This window comes from Sorex araneus, chromosome 3 (assembly GCF_027595985.1).
Source record: "Sorex araneus isolate mSorAra2 chromosome 3, mSorAra2.pri, whole genome shotgun sequence".
NCBI classification, from domain to species: Eukaryota; Metazoa; Chordata; class Mammalia; order Eulipotyphla; family Soricidae; genus Sorex; species Sorex araneus.
The window spans coordinates 9,612,824-9,634,967 of NC_073304.1; the positions used below are offsets into that span (position 1 = coordinate 9,612,824).

Sequence of the window (22,144 nt, forward strand, 5' to 3'; positions counted from 1 at the left end):
CCCACAGAATTCGAAAACTTATTTACCCAATACCCATCAGAAAAGGGTTAAGGGGGGCTGGATCGATAGCACAGTGGGTAGGGTGTTTGCCTTGCACCCAAGTTCAATTCCCAGCATCCCATATGGTCCCCTGAGCATTGCCAGGGGTAATTTCTGAGTGCAGAGCTAGGAGTGACCCCTGTGCATTGCCGGGTGTGACCCAAAAAGAAAAAAAAGAAAAGGGGGTTAATAGACAGGATATACAAGACATTAGTAGAACTGTCCAAGAAAAAAGCCTCCAACCCCATCAAAAATGGGGAGAAGAAATGAACAAAAATTTCCTCAAGAAAGAAATACAAATGGCCAAAAGGCACATGAAAAAATGCTCTGTATCACTAATCATCAGGGACATGCAAATCACCTCACACCACAGAGACCAGTACACATCAAAAGGAGCAAAAACAACCTGTGCTGGCATGGATGCGGGGGAAAAAGGGAATCCCTTTCATTGCTGGTGGGAAACCGACTGGTCCAGCCTTTCTGGAAAATAATACAAGCATTCCTCAAAGACTGGGAATTGAGCTTCCCTATGAGCCAGCAATACCACTTCTGGGAATATATCCTGAGGGTGTAAAAAGCACAGTAAAAATGACATCTGCACCTGTCTGTTCATTGCAGCACTGTTCACAATAGCCAGAATTTGGAAACACCTGAGTGCCTGAGAACAGACGACTGGTTAAACAAACTTTGGTACATCTACACAACGGAATACTATGCAGCTGTTAGGAGAGATGAAGTCATGAAATTTGCTTATAAGTGGATGGACATGGAGAGTATCATGCTAAGTGAAATGAGTCAGAAAGAGAGGGACAGACATAGAAGGACTGTCACTCATTTGTGGAATATAAAATAACATAATATGAGACTGACACCCAAGGACAGTAGATACAAGGACCAGGAAGATTGCTTCATGGCTGGAAACCTGTCTCATGAGCTGGGGGAGAAGGCAGCTGGGATAGAAAAGGGATCACTAAGCCAATGATGGTTGGAGGGATCACTCAGCATGGGAGATGTGTGCTGAAGGTAGACAAAGGACCAAACGTGATAGCCTCTCAGTATCTGTACTGCAAACCATAATGCCCCAAAGTAGAGAGAGAGTAAAAGGGAAAGTGTCTGCCACAGAGGCGGGGGGAGGGACTGGATAGGAGAGGGGGAGGGATACTGAGGACGTTGGTGGTGGAAAATGTGCACTGGTGAAGGGATGGGTGTTCGGTCATTGTGTGACTGAAAATCATGAAAGCTTGTAACTGTATCTCACGGTGATTCAATAATATATATGTATAAATATATAAAGAAGGAAATATCCGGTACCTACACGTGTACACAAAGTGAAGCGTAATGGGGGCATAACAGGGAAAGCCAGGTCACAAAAGACATCATGCTAAGGCACTCAACACGCGCCAGATGGCCAGAGACACCCTCAGGGCTCTGAGCGTCCGCCAGGAGAGCAGTGATCGCAAACGCCAGAGGAAACACGTGGCTTCGGCTGCTTTTCAGCAGGAAGTGTAAATTTTGCAGCTGCCCGTGATTCTGCTCATTATGTCTCACATTCTTCTTGCAACTAAAACAGGCGACACTACGTACAAGACCCAAGCCACTCCCAGAGGTCACACACTCACTGTCCACTGTCCACCAGAAACCCTTCCATGTCTTTCTGCATGTTTGCCTCTTCCTTGCTGTTATTGGGGGGAATTGGGGTCCAGGTAGTTTCAGGCCACATTTAATCGCGCTCAGGGGCTACTCCTGGCTCTGTGCTCAGGAGTCACTCTGTGCTCAGGCGACCATAGGTGGTGGCAGAGATGAAACGAGGGTGGGGGACTGGGGAGTCAACCATTTGCAAATAAACCCTACACTATCTCTCCAGCCCTCCTGCCTCTCATTCATGGGGAGCAAAGTCTTGATTATCTTCTTACGCCTTTCACACACCTCAGTAATGAAACTACCAGTTTTCCTTGAGTCGCAATTCTCCAGATACTCCTCTACCTGTCCTTTTACATTTCAAACACGTTCTCTCTTTCTCATCTCAAACTGAGGCACTTCAAAACTAGTTAACGTGTATGATGACAGCAAGAAGAATCCGTAAGCTCCAGCTGAAACCGGGTAGCCCTCGGATCTGGAAGGAAGGAGGCGCGTTGGGCTGACATACTTGATAATTTCTCCGTATTCGTCCCATTTGATCCTTTCTTCGGGCGCAGGAAACATCGGGTAGGACTTCTTGGCCTGCTTGAAGAAACTGCCCTTCCGGCTCCCTTCCCCCTTCATCATCAGGTCATGCTTGGTTTTATGAGCCGACGGCTGGTCGATATCTTCCTCGACGTCACTCTCATCGCTGGAATCTATATCTACCCTGAAGGGGGTTCGAGAGGGGAGAAAGGTCAGAGCCCCCGGCACTCCACATTCATCATAAAGTTATTCCGAATCCCTGGGGCTGGAGCGATAGCACAGTGGGGAGGGCGTTTGCCTTGCACACGGCCGACCCGGGTTCGAATCCCAGCATCCCTGAGATGGTTCCCTGAGCACCGCCAGGGATAATTCCTGAGTGCAGAGCCAGGAGTAACCCCCGTGCATCGCCGGGTGTGACCCAAAAAGAAAAAAAAATTATTCCGATTCCTATCACCGTTCAATTAATATTACTGGACATGAAGTCAAAGGAAATAATATCATGTCGACGTTTTCTAAAGCTGATCCTTAGCTGCCAGTAGCACTGTAGCACTGTTGTCCCGTTGTTCATTGATCTGCTCAAGCGGGCACCAGTAACACCTCCACTGTGAGACTTGCCCCCAGAAAAAATTAATATGAGCACAGAAAAGAGCATGATATTCTGGCACCACTGGGAATACAGAAAATAAAGTTAAAAAAGTAGTAACTGTCTTTGCAGTTGTGCTTTTATGTCTTAAAATAAGCTCCAGGGTAGAGCGATTGTCCAGCAGGCAGACGCTTGCCCAGCATGTGGGAAACCCAGGTCGGACCCCAGCACCCCATATGGCTCCCCAAGACAGGCTGAGGCCTGACCACATGGGTCACAGAGCACAAAACCAGGAGTATGCCCTACGGGTGCCCCTGAGCACAGAGCCAAGAGTAAGCCCTGAGCACCGCCGGGTTTGGCCCCAAAGCTAATGACTAAGTTCCCCAGCGATAGGTATGACTTTATCCTCTGTCTGAAAACAACTCACTCTTTGGATTGCTCGAGTTTTTTAGCAGCTTCTTTCTTTAGTTTCTCCTTTTCTAAGTATTCTTCCAGTTCTTTCCCTTCGAGCTTCACACGCTTCCTCAGCTGGAGAGAGAGGAAAGGCCATTAGGCATTAGGAGAATCAGGGAATTTCAGGAATCCCGGAAATCACCCCAGTTTCCATTACACCTGACACAGACGTTATCTCGGTTGGTCCCAAAATCAAGCGGTCATTTGCTTAGAAGGTGGGTTTGAATGAAATCAAACTGGGTGAAATTCAGTCATCCAGGGCTGGGGGGGTCTGTCTCTTTGCAAGGGGAGCCGGGGCCTGGCGGGAGAAGGGATGCCACCGCCCGACCGGGGGCCCCCACAGGATGCTCTCAGGAGCGGTGGGGCGTTCTGAGACACAGGGTGAAGAACGGGAAGAACCTGTCCACGCGCTGGGTGATGTGTTTAATGTCAGCAACTGGCTTCCTGGGTACAGGCACAGAGGAAGCCAACGGCTCACTGAGAGCCGAGACTCTGCCCAGTGAGCACCAAAACAGACAGCAGGGGCTGGAGCGAGAGCACAGCGGGTAGGGTGTTTGCCTTACACGTGGCTGACCTGGATTGAATTCCCAGCATCCCATAGGGTCCCCCAAGCACCGCCAGGAGTAATTCCTGAGTGCAGAGCCAGGAGTAACCCCTGAGCATCGCCGGGTGTGACCCAAAAAGAAAAAAAAAATTACTTCCGTGGACCTTCCCTCGAAAAACAAGGCCCCAGAACCACTGCATCAAGGAGTCCTGAGCAGCAGAGGCGAGAAGGCCACAAGAGCCAGGTCAGCGGAGAGTGAGAGAATGGCCGGAAGAGAGGTCGAGGACTGGTGATTCTGGTGGCATGAACCAGAGGAGGAAGATACATGGCTTGAAAGCTTCCAAACAGAGCGAGGACCCCAGGCCTAGCCCACCCAAAGCATAGAAAGCAGGAAAGAAAACAAACAAAAAAAAAGAGATCTACGAGAGAGGGAAAAAAAGAATATCAGCCAGTGGGCTGGAGCAATAGCATAGCGGGTAGGGCGTTTACCTTGCATGCGGCCTACCCGGGTTCGATTCCCAGCATCCCATATGGTCCCCTGAGCACCGCCAGGAGTAATTCCTGAGTGCAGAGCCAGGAGTAACCCCGGTGTGACCCAAAAAGAAAAAAAAAAAAAAAGAATATCAGCCAGAAAGAGCCAGATTTCAATGTCGGGGAGGATATGAAAGCAAGTTCTCGAGGAGAGGCTGAGAATACGGCGGTTATGGATATGGGTCCAGACAGGTTTGAGCAGGAGAATTTCCAATTATGAGCTGACATTCACGCCATTTAAAAACTCTACTGGGCCGGATAGAGAGCACAGCAGGGAGGGCGTTTGCCTTGTGCGTGGCCAATCTGGGTCTGATCCCCGGCAGCCCATAGGGTCCCCTGAGCACTTAATTCCTGAGTGCAGTGCCAGGAATAACCCCCGAGCATCACCAGGCGTGGCTCAAAAACATAAACAAACAACAAGAAACTCTCATGATCCCAGTGAGAATCCCTGGCCAAGTCCTAGCGCTCCCCTCTGGCCACCGCTGTCTGCTCACCATCACGAGGCCCACCCAGGGCTCACCTCTATTTCTGTGATCTTCTCGGTGGGGTTGTCGATGAGGAAGCGTGCCAGGGTCCCGGGAGTGGTCCTGTAAGTGAGAATGATGGAGTTCTTCGGGTCCTGGCACCACTGGATGAAGAGGTCCCTCGAGAATCCGCACTCCAGGTCGGGCTGGCTGGCCAGCACCACCTTGGGGCTCGGGACACGAGCCAAGTCCGACAGGCCGTGACACAGAGAGAGATGGCGGAACTGGAACGGGTTGTTCCTCTTGTCTTCAAAGCATCTCATCAATTTGTCGCTCATCCATTCTACCTGATACGGAGCGGGAGGACGACAAAGATTAGCCAGCACCCTAGGGTGACTTTCAATTCGGTCCGACGCGTCCGTCTGGAGTTCCAACTCCTTTTGTATCACCCCCCCACCAGCGGCTGCCAACACGTGCAGGCTTTTGCTAAGCAGACGCTTTGCTGGTTTTCTGTTCCTGTTCCCGATTCAAACCCCCTACCCCCAATAGTCGTCTCTCAAAATCCAATTCTACATTACGTTTCAGGTATTGCCACCCTGTTTTCCTAAGAAGGATGCAGGGGTTTTTTTTTTCTTTTTTGAGCCAGACCCAGCAACGCTCAGGGGTTACTCCTGGCTCTGCACTCAGGACTCACTCCTGGCGATGTTTGGGAGACCATATGGGATGCTGGGCACCTGACCCGTGTTCGATTCTCAAGATCCCAATGGTCCCCCGAGCACCGCCAGGAGTAATTCCTGAGTGCAGAGCCAGGAGTAACCCCTGTGCATCGCTGGGTGTGACCCAAGAAGCAAAAATGTATATATATTTATATATGCAAATATATACAAACTCTTGGGGCCAGAGAGATAGTACAACGGACAGGGCGTTTGCTTCGCATGTGGCTGACTTGGGCTTGATCCCCGACACCCCATAAGTTCCCCCAGGCCTCCCCGGAGTGATTCTTGGGCACAGAGCCAGGAATTGGCCCTGAGTATTATGGTGTGTAGCCCAAGCCCCCAAAATAAAAATTCCTTAAGACACATAAGCAATCTATGAAATGAAATTTGCAAAGCGCACACAGCAGTCCGTGGTTCACTTTCAGCTCGCACCATCAGCACCAACCGCCTCCTTAGCAGAGAAACAGGGAGCCAGAGGGGAACAAAGGCTCCGTTTCCTTCAGGTCTGATCGCTGCGGCAAACGTCAGCGCTGAGGAGAGGCAACCAACCTGGGACTTGGAGAACTCCACCACGTTGTAGCTGACGTTGTTCAGGAGGGCCAGGGAGTAGACGCCCAGGCCGGCGTCTTTGGTCCTCCAGATCTGGTCGAGCAGCTGGGCGAGCTCCAAGACCCTGCCGGCCGTGTCCACCGCGATGAGCACGTTCCCGTCCCCACGCAGCGTCTCCAGGACGTTGGCTGGGAAATAAGAGTGTGAGACGCCTGGAGGGGCTGGCGGAGACTTCGCTGCCGGAGCAGAGAGGGCCCCGTGTCCCCGTTCCTCACCGCGGAGACTGCGTGTCACAGAGACGCCGTTACCGGTCAGGAACCAGGTAACGAAGTTGCCTTCAACTCACTGCATTTGCCTTTTTCTTCTTTTTTTTTTTTTTCCAAAATATTTTTTTCAAAAATATTGTGTATCTCCCTAGCCGTGAAAATCAATGTGTTTCCGTGGTTGTTTTTGGGTCACACCCAGTGGTGCTCAGGGCTTACTCCTGGCTCCGCACTCAGGGGTCCCTCTGAGCAGGCTCGGGGGGACTATATGGGATGCCAGGAGTCAAACCCGGGCCGGCCATATGCCAGGCAAGCGCCCTCCCTACTGTACCATTGCTCCAGCTCCAATGTCATTATTTCTTGATTCTTTTTCACGAAAAATTATCAATCAGTGGTTCCCAACCCCTTCCACATCACAGAGGCATTATCTGGGTGGGACGCTGGGAATTCAGGATGTCTAGGCCAAGGGCATCAAGTGTGGGCTTTCCCGCCAGTCTGCTCTCACCTGTCCACCCCAAGAAACTTCATTCTTTGTAATTTCTAAATTTACACACACACACACACACACACACACGTCAGCACAGTGAACACCCCATATCCCTCAGCCAACAAAAATATCTTTATAAATAAATTTCCCTGCCTCGGTTGGCAGTCTGCTTGAAAACACTTGGTCAAATCAATCTCTGCCAGACAGACACCAAGTGTTGTTGACATTTATAAGGGAAAACCCCCATCCCCGCACAGTCCGAACCATACTAAGGAAAAGGGAAATGGAAGGCTTTGCTTTCCCTATCTTTAGATTATACTGTAAACCTATAGTGACTCAACAGTGTGGTACCGGAATAAGGTCAGACCCTCAGACCAGTGGAAAAGAACTGAGAGTCCAGAGACAGCCCCTCAGAGCAGAGCCCCTCAGAGCGGCGGGCAAGGAGAGCTTCTTCAATGAACGGTGCTGGGAACACTGATCGGGCACATGTGAGAAACACGAGCTGAGATTCCTATCTCACACCACTCACAGTGAACTCAAAATGGATTAAGGACCGACTGCAGACCTGAGCCCATAAATGAATATTGCGGAAAACACAGAAAGGACCCCCTTAGACAATAAACCTCGAGACATTTCGATGACTCAATACTAGAGGCCAAGCGGTCAGAAGCAAAGATGAACAAATGGGAATACGTGACGTCAAAAAGCTTCCGCACTGCAGAAGAATCAACGACTAGAGTGAAAAGATGCCACAGACTGGGAGAGAGAACATTTGCCCACCCCTCGGGCGACAGAGGCCGAACACAAGCAGTTCATACGTACAAGGCCGGACACAGCCCTAAAGGGACACAGTGTGACACTCACTCAGAAGCTGTTCGTCTCTCTGCTTCCTCCTGGGCTGCACGTACGTGGCGTTAAATGAGTCTGTGATCAGTAGGGAAGGTCTGCTTAGCATTTCCAAGGAACATCCATTTAAGTGGCTGTAACGAAATTTAAGAGAATTATTTTATATCACTTCAAATCAACAATACTTCTCATACCCCCAAATAAGCCACTTTTAAAAAATTTCCTCCCTTATTTAAAAAACAAAATGCTCACTAATAAGAAAATCTGGTATATTTCTAAAAAAGCAGAGAGGAAGGTGTGGGGAGATAGTACAGTGGGTAAGGCGTTTGCCTTGCCTGTCATTAACCTCAGTTTGATCCCTGTGTGGGCCTCCAAGGCCTGCCAGGAGTGACCCTGAGCTGGGTCAGGAGTAAGCCCTGAGCACTGCTGGGTGTGGCCCAGAAAACAAAACAACAAAGCACCAAGGAAAATTAAAATCTTCCTGAGTACAGTCACCGGGATAACTGATAATATCTTCTGCTGTACATTATTCCAGTGACACAAATGTCATGTATATTATAATGTATATTATATGCAATATTTGTAAAACAAAAATGATATTCCCAGACACAGTTCTATATTTTGACTTTCTTCAACAATTTTAAAATGTTTTCCTAAACCTAGTTTTAAATTTTTTACTTATTTAGGCTTTTTGGGTCACACCAGCAATGCTTAGGCATAACTCCTCTGCACTCAGGAATTACTCCTGGAGGTGCTCAGGGGATCATAAGGGATGCCAGGGATCAAACCGGGTCAGCCGCATGCAAGGCAAGCACCAATGTACTAGACTCTCTCAAAATAATGTTTTTGCAAAAAGGATTCAATTGTCTTTTCTTTTAACCTCTCTAGGACACAATCCTAGAATGTTCTTTCCTAGAAAAGACAGTATTACTGAACAGCTTCCCAGAAAATTTTCTCTTCCCAGAGAGATTCAACCAGATGGGTCAACTTAAGTACTGCTCAGAGTATCACTACTTAAAAGTAACTTTAGTGACAACCCCCCCAGGAAAAATATATCATTAAAATAATTTTTTGTTTCAGATGAAATTATTTTCCATACAAAGAAAATATGATAATCAATTTTTAAAACATTCATTATCTGATGCTTTTAACTTGTCCTAGCCTTCTGGTTAAAAATTTGCTTCACCTTACACGCATGAGGTCCACAGTCCAATACCTCATACCACCAAAATAACAAAAAAAAAAAAGAAAACGTTACTTCCTTTCTAATTTTCCATCAAAAAAGAATTAACAGGGGGCTGGAGCTATAGCCCAGCGGGTATAACCTTTGCCTTGCATGCGGTCGACCCGGGTTCGAATCCCAGCATCCCATATGGTCCCCTGAGCACTGCCAGGGGTAATTCCTGAGTGCAGAGCCAGGAGTAAGCCCTGTGCATCGCCAGGTGTGACCCAAAAAAAGCCAAAAAAAAAAAAAATTAACAACTGCATTCCCTTCAGCTTCTGTCCTGGTATACCTACATCTCCCTCTTGTGGTTGAAGTCAACGGCATACACAATTTCTTCTTCTCCATCCTTGACAATTTTCCATATGGTTCCACCTATCATGTGACCAGCTGGTAGAGGGGTGATGGACAAGCCATGTCCTTTACCTATGTTAAGAAGAAAATGGTAATAGCCAGAGATTAATTTTATAACTCTAAGAAAGATTAGCTGGTTAGCTACCTTTCACCTTTAGATGGATTTAATAGGCAATCTGTATGAAACAAAGTATTTAAACATTTATATTGAACAATTATTTCAGTTACTAAACCAAGTGTTCCCACTTGGCTAAGTTTTAAGTTGCCAGAACAACAATTCAAATTATCATTCTATGAAGCATCCCTTCCACAAAAATGATTAAGGGCAGTCGAAACTGCTGAGGGCCCAGGAGAGAGTACAGGGGTTAAGGTCTTGCACCTGGCAGACCCCAGCACCGTGTGTTGTTCCCCAAAGTGCCAGGAGTAAACCCTAAGCACCGTCATGTATGGCCCCCAAATAAAAACCAAACAGACAAATAAAAAGCAATACTCAAAACTGCAGAGATGACTGCTACTTCCCGGTCAAATCTTCACAGTACACTGCTATGTTCCAAGCCCCAGGCTCACAATTTTGGCCATGTTGAAACAGTTCCTGGAGTGATAGCTGGATAGGCTCAAAACTTTTCTGCATGCAAAAGGCCCTGGTTAGACCCAGGGCACCACCTGGTCACCTGAGCACCACCGGGAGAGCCCTCAATTTTTTTTTTTTAATGTCATCTTAGGGGCTAGAGCGATAGTACAGAGGGTAGGGCATCTGCGTTGTACAACCCGAGATCAATTCCCAGCATCCCATATGGTCCCCAGAGCACCGCCAGGAGTTAATTCCTGAGTGCGGAGTCAGGAGTAACCCCTGAGCATCACAGGGTGTGACACACCCCCCCAAAAAAAAAAATAACCCAAAGTAATTTTTATTTTTTAATTTATATTTTTCAAAGTTTTATTAACGTTTTAAAAACTTTTTTATTGAGTCACTCTGAGATAGACCCTTACAAAGCTGCTCATGACTGGATTTTAGTCATACAGGGTTCCAACACCCATCCCTCCACCAGTGTACGTTTCCCAGCACCCGTGTCCCCAGGTTCCCTCCTATTACCCGCCACCCCCCACCCCTGCCTGCCTCTGTGGCGGGTGCTTTTCTTCTCTTCTTTCCCCTCCCCCTCTGCCCCGGCCTTTTGGCACTATGGTTTGCAATACTGATAACGAAAGGTTATCAAGAAAATCCCTTTACCTACTTTTAACCCTCAGATCTTATCTAGCGTGATCACATTTCCAGCTATTATTGTCATACCAGTCCCTTCTCTAGTTTACCCTCAGCCCCACACAAACTTGTGGTGATCAAAAAAAAAAAAAAAAAAACCAAATTAATTTAAAAAAAAAAGTAATTTTAAAAGATACTTAAGACTTCCTGATGTAATGAAATAATAAACTTTCAAATGTGCAATTCTAGAACATGAAGTCATTCCCTGTTGTGTGCCGCCCAATCACTATTTACTCACAGGATCTACTTTAGCTCCTCACTCAGGAGGCGGGTCTGGCCTCTCGCTACTGTCCATACAACACACATGAAATCCGCCCTTCCCCAAGTTAAGTGCGTGAAGGCTGAGCCTGTACCACTCTGCCTCTATCTTGTCTGGAATATTTAAAAACCCAAATGTTTTTGGGAAGACAATCAGAGTTTCAAGCAGAAAATTTATTATTCTTTATGTTTTACTGGCTATAATGTGTTTTACCTCTTTTCCCCCTATTTCACAATACTTTATTTTTACTTATTTATTTATTTATTTATTTTGCTTTTCAGGTCACACCTGGCGATGCACGGGGGTAGTTACTCCTGGCTCTGCACTCAAGAATTACTCCTGGTGGTGCTTAGGGGACCATATGGGATGCCGGGAATTGAACCCTGGTCGGTCGCATGCAAGGCAAATACCCTACCCGCTGTGCTATTGCTCCAGCTCCCGAGATAGATAACAGGTCACAATACTACACTTTAGTTCCCCCATACTCGCTGTAACTCTTACAATAAATTCCCCCTTGTGCTTTTCTAGAAGGACCGGAGTGATAGCACAGCACTGAGGGCATTCTTGCACGCGGCCAACCCCGGCTCAATTCCTCGGTCCCTCTCCAGGACAGCCCGGCAAGCTACCAAGAGTATCCCGCCCTCACGGCAGAGCCTGGGAAGCTCCCCATGGCGTATTCGATATGCCAAAAACAGTAACAACAAGTCTCACAATGGAGACGTTACTGGTGCCCACTTGAGCAAATCGATGAACAACGGGACGACAGTGCGACAGTGCTACAGTTCTTTTCTGGAAAATGAAACTGCATTCAGTCCCATTACTGACTGCCAGAAACGGGTTTTACCTTTTAAATTCACAATCTGAGAAAACTTCAACTGCTGGATTTTGTCAAAGGCGGCATCCACGTCGTCCAGGGTAAAGAGTGTGAAATCCTCCGTGTTGTGTCGAGACTGGGGACAGCACAAACAGACGGGGAAGCGTGATGCGTGCGGGGACCAGAGTTCGAACCCCGGCACCGCACGGCGCCTCCGGCACTGGCAGGTGCAAGCAGCCCTGCGGCTCTGGGGCCTGGCCACGCGACTGCCCAGCCCGCAGTGGCCCCTGGGCCCCCAACACAGCTCAGGAGACCCCCCAAATAAAAAAGCACCCCTTATGGAACCAGGGTTGTAGCTCAGTGGGGGGGGGGACTTGCCTTGGCTACGTGACACCCCGGTCCCCTCCCCGCCATGGAGAGGTGCTGGGTTCAATCCCCGGCACTGCGCAAACAAGGGATGGCTGTGCCGCCTGCGTTACCTGGTAGAGGTCATACATGAACATCTGTCCCATTTTGTACACAGGAATGGTGGCGTAGATGGCGCAGTTCAGCCCCAGCTTGCCCACGGCGTACGGCAGGGCGCCGAGGTGCAGAGGGTCGGGGTGCGACAGCAGCACTGCATCGACCTGGTGCACGTGCCTAGGGGAACACGAGCGAAGTGACCACAGCGCCGAGCCCCCCGGGACACAGAGAGGCAGGGCGGGTGCTCAAAGCTCACTGGCCGGGGCCGAGCTGCAGTCCAGCAGGGAGGGCATTTGTCTTGCATGCGGCCGACCCGGGTTCGATTCCCAGCATCCCACATGGTCGGTTCCCTGAGCACCGCCAGGAGTAACCCCTGAGTCCCGCTGGGTGTGACCCAAAAGGGGAAAAACAACAACAACAACAACCTCACTGGCCAAGTCGGACGCCTGGAAGAATTCTGGAATAAAGACGACGCCGACTGAAAGAACAAAACTTCAGCTCTAGAATCATGGTACCTATTGACTTCCATCACTGAAATCCCAACTGTCACTACAACCCTAATGCCTGAGTGGCAACACAGGGTTTAAACTGCACAGACGGAAACAGGGGTTGGAGACACTGGCATGACACACAGGACACCATCATGGAAGCTGGTTCCAAACGACTGCGTTGAGTTCAAGGTCTCAGAGTCAGCTGGCAACTCAGAAGCTGCTGAGAGACTGTTCCAACAGCACCCATTTCATTGTGGATTCCTGTTACTGTTTTTGTTTCCGGGTCACACCCAGTGACGCTCGGGATTTACCCTTGACTCTGCACTCAGGAATTACTGCTGGCTCTGGGGACCCTTTGGGATGCTGGGGATCAAACCTGGGTTGGCCACGTGCAAGGCAAACACCCTTCCCACTGTGCTACTGCTCCAGCCCCCACTGTAGATGTTTGCCTGAGATTTCTTTTTAGCTTAATGTCTGGCAGCATATCCATCATACAAAAACCTGAATTTATCTGTGAAGTTCATTACAATAAAATGTGAATTTATCAATGAAATTCCTTATACTGAAACCCGAACACATTTATCAATGAAGTTCACTGTACTAAAACCTGAATTCATTAATGAACTGACACAACTAACTGAAAACAATTTTTTGTTCCAAGCCCTCATTTTCTTCCTTTCTTTAAATCAGGGGTTACTCCTGGCTCTGCACTCAGGAATTACTCCTGGCAGTGCTCAGGGAGCCATACGGGATGCTGGGGATGGAACCGGATCGGTGTGTGCAAGGCAAACGCCCTCCCCGCTGTCCTATTGGTCCAGCCCCAAGCTCTGAGTCCTCTCTCCTCCCATCACTGGTACAGAGCTAGATTTTGTCTCTGACGGGCCAGCGGCGTCTGGAATGATCTATTCCTCTGAGCATGTATGCTCAGTGCCCAGCACCGAGACACGGAAAGAACATGCGTGTGCTCTGGCAGTAACAAGCCCGCATGGAAATGACTTTTCCTCTCTCCAAATTCTTACAGACTTCATCTCGCTTGGCACCTAAGAGGAGGGTGCCAAGTTTTCTCTCGGATCCAGGAGGCAAGTCACAGCGACAATCTACAAGTGAGAGTGTGTTGAACTCCTACCAACGCAGCTGATAAATCAAACTGAGTAAGATGACAGTTGCCAATTGGATCTTTGGCACAGACAGAGGTTTTTTCCACTGTGAACTAAATCAGATCAAAAAAGCAAATACTGCAACATCAAAATGGCTACTACCATCAAGAGAAGGCGATGTACCAGAAGTCTAGAAAAGGAAACGGAACTTACTTCCTCAGGGAATCTATAATATCCATCGAAAAGTGCTCATCCCAGCCACAGTCCAGTAAAAATCTAAATTCATCCACTTGGAGCAGATAGCAAAGGGCAGACTCTTCCTGAAGCCCAGAAAGGGTAGTTAACTTGATAATAGACGTCATTTTCCTTTTCTTGGTCCAGTGACAACGATCTAAAAGGTTCCTGCAAAAGAAACGACAATATAATCACACAGAAAGGCAGGGCCTGATATACCCAACGGAAAAATGAAGTACATCAGATTTCTACGCAGGCAGAGATTATGGAAACATGGCAAGCAAACCAAAGACCCCGTTCCAGGTTTAAAATCACAAACACACACAGCACACCCTTGTTACTCAAGATTCTCCGGGGGCGCCCCACTGCGCTTTGATGAGTGCTCTGGACTCGACAAATCAATGGAAGATGTCGAACTCCCCCGTGACTCTGGACAAATTAATCAGCCTATGTAACAAATTAATTAATTGGACTGGAGCGATAGCACAGTGGGTAGGGCGTTTGCCTTTCACGCGGCTGACCAGGGTTCGATTCCTCCGTCCCTCTCGGAGAGCCCAGCAAGCTACCAAGAGTATCCCGCCCGCATGGCAGAGCCTGGCAAGCTCCCTGTGGCGTATTCGATATGCCAAAAACAGAAACAACAAGCCTCACAATGGAGACGTTACTGGTGCCCGCTCGAGCAAAGGGACAGTGCTACATAGGTAATTAATGAATCATCCCTGTCCCCCAACCCACTCTGGATGACTGCTGACAGAAGGATGAAGAGAAAGCGGAGGGCCAGAGAGAGCACAGGGTTCCGGGAGTCAGAAGTCTGTGGCCCGATCTCTGGTGCACCTCGTGGTCCGCCCAGCACTGGCCAGGGTGTTCCCAAGGACAGAGCACGAAGGAGGCCCAGCACTGCTGGCTCTGGCATCCCCCCGCCACCCCCGCACCCGCAGCCCACCACCGACAGAAAGGAAGCGGCACATGTCCTAAGCACACAGATGTCCTCTGGCTGGACTCCTCCCTCAGGGCCACGCTGCTCCCCTGAGTTATTATTATTATTATATTATTATTATTATTATTGCTTTATTTTGGGTCACACCCGGCGATGCACAGGGGTTACTCCTGGCTCATGCACTCAGGAATTACCCCTGGCGGTGCTCAGGGGACCATATGGGATGCTGGGAATCGAACCTGGGTCGGCCGCGTGCAAGGCAAACGCCCTCCCCGCTGTGCTATCGCTCCAGCCCCCTCCCCTGCAGTTTTGCCATCAGTCACCTCATGTCTCTCCCCTCGGGGCCAGAGCCATAGGACAGCGGGAGGGGACTCGCCTTGCACGCAGCCAACCTGGGTTCGAGCCCTGGCATCCCATTCGATCCCCCTGAGCCCGCCAGGAGTGGCCCCTGGGCAACCCCGGGGGTGGCCCAAGCACCAGCCAGGAGCCCGGGCTCCCGGTGGTCACGGGCCCCGGGCCCCTCACCCAGACCTCTCCCTGTGCGCCCCTGAAGCAGGGCTAGGCTTGCTTGGGCCCCCCACAACTTCGAAGGAGCCCCCACACCTGCTCCTACTCCGGGCTGCCCCTGCTTCTTGGCCCTGGGTCTGGCGGAGGGGCCGGGGAGAGCAGCATGAATGCGTCCGTCCCCGAGGCATCTGGACAGGCCCAGCTCCCCCCAGGCCCCGCCCCTCCTCCGCTGCTGCTCCGGGACTTGGGCTTCCTCGCAGGCCTCAGCCCGGCTGCGCCTTTCCCTTCAGGCACCGCCACTGCCTCCACCCCAGGACCTTGGCTCGCTCTCAGCACCCCGACTTGGCTTCCCCTTCCCTCTGCGCCCTGCTCAGGCCTCGCCGGGCCCCGCCCCCTCAGCCACACTCCACGGTCACCTCCACCTCCAGCCCTGCCGGCGCCTGCCCTGGGACCCAGGGTGACCGCAGACTTGCCAGAGACCCACTGCCCGCGCCCCTCACCGCCTGCCCACCACCCTGGACTCACATAAGTGGCCACGGAATCTCTGGCAATAGTGAAGGGTGTCCAGGGAGTTCAAGACCAACTGCCCTGGGAGTCCCGCGCCCCGACCCTGCCTGGCGCCACCCAGACACCCTCTCGACTCCAGCTGCTGACAGCTGTCCACCAGAGGGGATGCGGCACAGCCGTCCGCTCCTTCCACTCCTGGCAGCGACCCTGACCGTCCAGGGCCCGAGCAGGGGCCCGCATCTCTTCTCTCCGAGCCCCAGGGACCCGCGCCCCCTCCCTCTGGACTCTCACCCCCGTCACCCAGGAAAACGGGCAGTAACTCTTTCCTTTCCAACGCCTCCCGGGGGGCCACTGCGCGCCCGACTGCAGGGACCAGCGGCCCGGGGCTCAGCAGAGACAGAGTCTGGGGCGCTGGGTCCCAGGGAGGGGCCTCTGCGGTGACACTGCTCAAGCATCAGCCACCGCCCCCCCCCCCCCCCGCACCATCGAGGTGCCATCGAAGTAAGCACCGGATAATCCAACTTCCCCAGCGGACGGGAGGCCCCCCGTCCCCCAGGCCCGGCCACCCACCTGCACCATTTCTCAGACTCACTGTCACCACGGCCCTCCTTTTCCCCGAGGGGCCGACAAACCTCTCCACAACGACACAGTGCCAGGACGGGGCTCAGTGGCAGACACGAGCCTGGCGGGGCGAGGCCTTGGGGCCGACTCCTGGTACCAAAACACCAAAAAGAAAAAAAGGGAAAGAAACCCCGCCTGGGGGCTGGAGCAATAGCACAGCGGGGAGGGCGTTTGCCTTGCACGCGGCTGACCCGGGTTCTAATCCCAGCATCCCATATGGTTCCCTGAGCACCGCCAGGGGTAATTCCTGAGCCAGGAGTGACCCCTGTGCATCGCCAGGTGTGACCCCAAAACCAAAAAAAAAAAAAAAAAAGAAACCCCTTCTGCCTCCAAACAGTGTTAAGCCAATGGAGGCTTCTCTGGTGCCCACTTACTGGCCACTGTAGCAGCTTCAATCAAAGCTTTTCCAAACGCTCCGCTCCTGGGCCGAGTCCTGGCCTTCGCTCTCTCTCACTGGCCATTGGCCTCCTCGGCTGATCCTCCTTCCACTCACCTTTAAGGAAGGTGAGTGTTGCCTCCCCCTCCGGCAGCCCACCCAGCCCCAGAGCTCTCCATTGCAGTGGGCTCTTCCCTTCCCTTGGTTTCAACACCCACCAGTGAGTTCTCTGTCTTTGCTTGGTTTTTGGTCACACCCGGATGCTCAGGGGCTCCTCCGGGCTCTGCGCTCAGGAATCACTCCCGGCAGTGCCGAGGGGACCCTAGGGGCTGCTGGGATCCAACCTGAACCGGCCACACGCAGGACAAACGCCCTCCCGGCTGGCCTGTCGCTCTGGTCCCCGAGCTCTACATCGTTGTTGTCATTTTGTGGTGGTACTGGTGTGCCCCACACACAAGAAGCACATGCTCTGCCACGGCACCACACCCTGGCCCAGTCCAGGGTTGCTTCACCGCCACTGTATTTCTCAAACGTCCACCTGTCTCTGCTGCCACCAAGATCTGGGCTGTTTCATGTTTTGGTTCGGAGGCCACAGCCGGAGGGGTCTGGGTGAACACGCAGTTCTAAGATTTGAAAACAGGGCTCCGACCTGTCACTAGTTTCTCTATTTCTCTCTGCTTCAAATTGCTTCTCAGCAGATAGGGTTCTGGCTTTTGTTTTGTTTTTCCTTTTCGGGTCACACCCGGAGATGCTGGGGATAAAACCCAGGTCAGCTGAGTGTAAGGCAAATACCCTCCCTACCTGCTGTACTATCACTCCAGCCCCAGAAGATAGGTTTTTTTTTCATTTGTTTGTTTGTTTGTTTGCTTTTTGGGTCACACCCAGCTATGCACAGGGGTTACTCCTGGCTCTGCACTCAGGAATTACCCCTGGCGGTGCTCAGGGGACCATATGGGATGCTGGGAATCGAACCGGGTTGGCCCTACCCGCTGTGCTATCGTTCCAGCCCCAGGTTTTTTTTTTTTTTTTTTTTGAGTGTGTGTGTGTGTGGGGGGGGGGTTATTGGACCACACCGGCTATACTCAGGAAATACTGGTGATGCCTGGGGGACGATAGGCGGTGCCAATACAGTGTCTTGTAGAAAAAACTGATGAGTGCATGGTAAAACCATTTTTTTTTTTCAGATAGACCCAGATTTCAACAGAAGACATTGTTATTAGAATTGCTCACAATACATAAAACTTTATCTGTATTAGATATTCGTTACTTACTTTATATCTCAGTCATACGTGGGCTCAAACACCATGAATTCAAATGAAGAGTTCTTTACAAATCTAAAAAAAAATTTTAAAAATCAGTGTCATGAAAGTAATATGACTGGTTTTTTCTTGGGGGGGAGGGAGGTGGGTTAGAGCCACACCCAGCAGTGCTCAGGGGTTGCTCCTGGCAGGCAGTGCTCAGGGGAACAGGCAGTGCTGGGACTCAAACCCACGGAAAGCCTCACTCATCCCCTGATCATGCTCAGACCCCAGACCTTCATTTTCAATGATGCCGAAGACGAACACCAGCAGTAACTCAGTTATATCACATACGGCTGTTACTGTATGTAACATACAGTATCTTTTCAAACCACCAACCCAACTGACCGTTTGAGGAGCTCTGACCACTGAAGAGGTCGGCTGCAGACTGACCCTTGCAAAGAACAAGGGTAAGATGACAAAGACAAGTCACACACGATGTCGGTTATAACCAGGGGCTGAAATACGCAGCTCAGGAAAACACGATTTTGTTTGTTTGGGGGCCTCACCGGGCAGTGCTCAGGGGTTATTCCTGGCTCTGCACTAGGAATTACTCCTGGAGGCGCTCAAGGACCACACTGGGTGCCAGGGACGGAACCCGGCGGGCCACAGGCAGGGTGAGAGCTCTACCCGCCGTGCTGCTGCTCCGGCCCCAGGCCTGGAAAACTGTACGACAGAAGCAAAGCATGCGAGGGGAGATCTTACGGGTGCAGGGCACGGCTCCTTGACCGCAGCCTTCCGGGCAGGCGTGAGGATAGCGCCTGGACCACAGCCGCCGACCCACGTGCCCAGGACGATCCCAGCATCAGCGCTGGCGTGACCCTGAAGGCCACAGCAGGTAAGCTTCACCCACACCCACACCAAGAGGCGTTCCAGCACGGAAGCCAAGGGCCGCAACACCCCGACAGAGCAAAAAGCAACGGCGCCGACCCCAAGGGAAGGAAGGGAAAGAACGACGCGAAGGCCTGTGGCTAGGAAAGTGCCGGCGACAAGGGGCCTGGCAAGCGTCGACCTGGTTCTCCAGGGAACAGCCGAAGGTAAGGTCTGTTATCAAGTCACGTGACGAATACAGCTGTTTCTGCCGGATCAGAAGGGCAGGGAGATGCCCAGGGAATGACTCCGCTCACCTGTCCCCTCTTTGGACTCTAGACTGGAACTAGATTTTTTTTTCCCTTTTTGGGTCACACCTGGCGATGCACAGGGGTTACTCCTGGCTCTGCACTCAGGAATTACTCCTGGCGCTGCTCAGGGGATCCTATGGGATGCTGGGAATCGAACCCGGGTCGGCCGCGTGCAAGGCAAATGCCCTCCCCGCTGTACTATCGCTCCAGCCCCTGGAACTAGATTTTCTTTTTCTTTTTTTTTTGCTTTTTTTTTGGGGTCACACCTGGCGATGCACAGGGGTTACTCTGCACTCAGGAATCACTCCTGGCGGTGCCCAGGGGACCATATGGGATGCTGGGATTTGAACCCGGGTCGGCCGCGTGCAAGGCAAACACCCTACCCGCTGTGCTATCTCTCCAGCCCCTTTATTATTTTTTTTTCCTGGAACTAGATTTTCTTTCGCCCCAGATGGACTCTATTATACTCCATGCCATGGACGCATTAGTCGCTACCTAAATAACTGCGCCTAGAAATGCTTGGTGTTGGAGTCCTTTTCTTCTCGAACAGTCTGTTACGGAACGTTTTCTCTCCCAGAACGCCTTGCACAGCCACCTGCCTCTTTCCACCCCGAGTACCAGCACCCCGAGGCCAGGCCTCCTTCCTTCACACAGACGCTTCTCTGTTTCTTGCCTCCGACCTAAACCCGGCTTCCGGGTTACTCTTTTGAAACACCCTGTACCTTGGCCCGTGCTCCAAATTCCCTGAAGGCCTAGGACTGCTTGAAGCGAGCAAGCACCCGACCACCATCACCCGGCAAAGGAAGGGACCCCAGTGACATCCCAGGGCCAGGGTCCGCCCCCTTCACCTCAAGGCCCCATTCACACGCCTTACCCACCCTGTTCATTCATTTCAACTGGAAGGGAACTCGGTCCCACAAAGCTAGGCTGCAAGCCACAAACCTACACTGAAAATATTTTGTGGCCACAATGGGGCGGGGCCTTGGGGGTGAAGGGGCACCCGGCTTTACTCAGGACTTACTCCTGGCAAGGCTCGGGACACCAAAAGGGCTCTAGGGCTTGAAACCAGGGTGGCGTCCCTAATAAGGCACAAACCACCCTGTAGCCTGACTTGAAGAGACCGTTTTGAACCCAACAGAGCCACGGTCCTTAGGGTTCCTGGGTGCCGGCATCACTTCACAAGGGCTGAGGGGTTTCACGTCGCTGCTGTTCCCACTCAGCGTGGGTCTTATCTGCTCACAGCACCTCCCAACCCTAACTGTGCCGGCCCACACGTGACAGCTGCCTCCAGCTAGTGGCCACTGTGAGTCCAGACCCAGCCCGGGCACTACCACAGCCAGACCCTCCTAAAGAGCGGGCTGGCACGAACAGACCAGGGTGTGACTTCACCGGCAGCACCAACCACGCACCGTCTCACCACCGCATCCACGGATGCAGCTGGTCTGACATCTTCGCTGGCCACCGACCTCCCAGGGGGCCTCACTCACCGCCTTGGCTGAAGGACCGCCACTTCCGCCCATCTAGCTTCCTTGCTCCACATCCGGCTGGCAGGGACCACCCTAAAAGCACACCTGGGGCTGGGACGGAGAACACAGCGGGTAGGGCGTTTGCCTTGCCCGTGGCCAACCTGGCTTCCATCCCCGGAACCACAGAGGGTCCCCTGAGGCTGCCGGGAGTGATCCCAGTGCAGAGCCAGGAGTAAACCTGAGCATCACCAGGTGGGGGTCCCCAAAATACAAGAGGAAAGTGCACATGATCTCCCCTCTCTTGGCTTCTGCGAGTGGCCTCTGCTAAAATCTAACCTCCTCTGTGGCACACCCAGTTCCGACCCAAGCGGCCCTGTGGTCCCTTAGGCGTCAGCCACACAGCCCTGCACGCTGCCCTCCCCAGCTTCTCGCCCCGGGGCTGCCGCTGGCCTGACTTTCCCGAGCTTCTTCCCTGGCACTTGGCCCTCATGACCCAGCTCCCACATAGGCTCCCCGAAACGCCGCGGCGGGTCCTCCGGCAGTTATTTGGACGCCAAGTTCACACAGGTGCAGGAGCCCATGGGTGGCCACGGTGCGGGGGGTGGGGGGGTGGGGGGTGTCTTCCTGCAATACGGGGACTGCCCACATTGCAGAGCAGGGGGGGGTCCTGCAACACGGGGACTGCCCACGGTGCAGAGCCGGGGGTCGGGGGTCCTGCAATGCGGGGTCTGCCCAGGTGCACAGCCGGGGGTCAGGGGTCCTGCAATGCAGGGTGCGCCGCGCCGGCTCCAGGACAGACCCCGCACCCGCTCACATCCTCCAAGGCGGTGGCCAGACCCACAGGTGTCAACTACGGGGGGACGGGCACTAAGTCCACGGGGACGCCAAGGCGCAGAGGGCGAAGAAGGTCCTTCCGGGCCGACCCCCGTGACAGGCCGAGGTTTCCCGGCAACATCTGGGAAGTGTGAAATTATTTAAAAATAAAACAAAACACCACCACCCCTAGGAGGCCAGCGGTGGAGGTGGCGGACTCGAGCTCGCGTGGCCACAGGAGGCCAGCCCGGGGCGCGGGGGGCGCGAGGCCAGCGCAGATGCCGTCCTGGGGGGTCGCGGCACCCGGAAGCCGCCGCAGCCGCCACGCCCGGGCCTCGTGGCCGGCCCGACGGCCACGGCCCGCAGGGGGCGGCGGGGTCCACGCGGCGGGGGCGCCAAAGGAAGGGGCGTCGGGGCGGGGGGGTCCTCCGAGGCGGGGGTGAGCACCGCCGCCCGGGGTGCTCGCCCCTGCAGCCGTCACTTCTGGGTCCCTCGCGGAGCGTCCGGGGAGCCGGGGTCGGCGCCGGCTGTGCCCCCCGCCACCGCCCACTCCTTCCTTCCTTCCGTGCTCACTTGCCTCGTCAGGCCTCCCGTGGCGCCGGCCACTGCCCTCCCCAGCCCCTAGCGAGCCCCGAGCTGAGCGGCGAGCGGGCGCGGGGCGGGCGGCGG

At 52.6% G+C, this 22,144-nt stretch overlaps 1 protein-coding gene across 1 annotated transcript in view; it reads right to left on the reverse strand.

Moving 5' to 3' along the window:
* CPSF2 (cleavage and polyadenylation specific factor 2) overlaps positions 1 to 22,142 on the reverse strand; it is a 32,515-nt gene extending 10,373 nt beyond the window's left edge. The window contains exons 1-11 of the mRNA XM_004610262.2: positions 22,053 to 22,142; positions 18,049 to 18,111; positions 13,809 to 13,997; positions 12,025 to 12,184; positions 11,576 to 11,681; positions 9,157 to 9,286; positions 7,657 to 7,772; positions 6,043 to 6,230; positions 4,834 to 5,124; positions 3,213 to 3,313; positions 2,186 to 2,386 (exon numbers count right to left, since the gene is read on the reverse strand). Coding sequence (XP_004610319.1) covers positions 2,186 to 2,386; positions 3,213 to 3,313; positions 4,834 to 5,124; positions 6,043 to 6,230; positions 7,657 to 7,772; positions 9,157 to 9,286; positions 11,576 to 11,681; positions 12,025 to 12,184; positions 13,809 to 13,957 — 1,442 coding nt within the window. The 5' untranslated portion in view covers positions 13,958 to 13,997; positions 18,049 to 18,111; positions 22,053 to 22,142. The remainder of the gene's footprint in view (positions 1 to 2,185; positions 2,387 to 3,212; positions 3,314 to 4,833; positions 5,125 to 6,042; positions 6,231 to 7,656; positions 7,773 to 9,156; positions 9,287 to 11,575; positions 11,682 to 12,024; positions 12,185 to 13,808; positions 13,998 to 18,048; positions 18,112 to 22,052) is intronic.
* Positions 22,143 to 22,144: the final 2 nt, after the last annotated feature.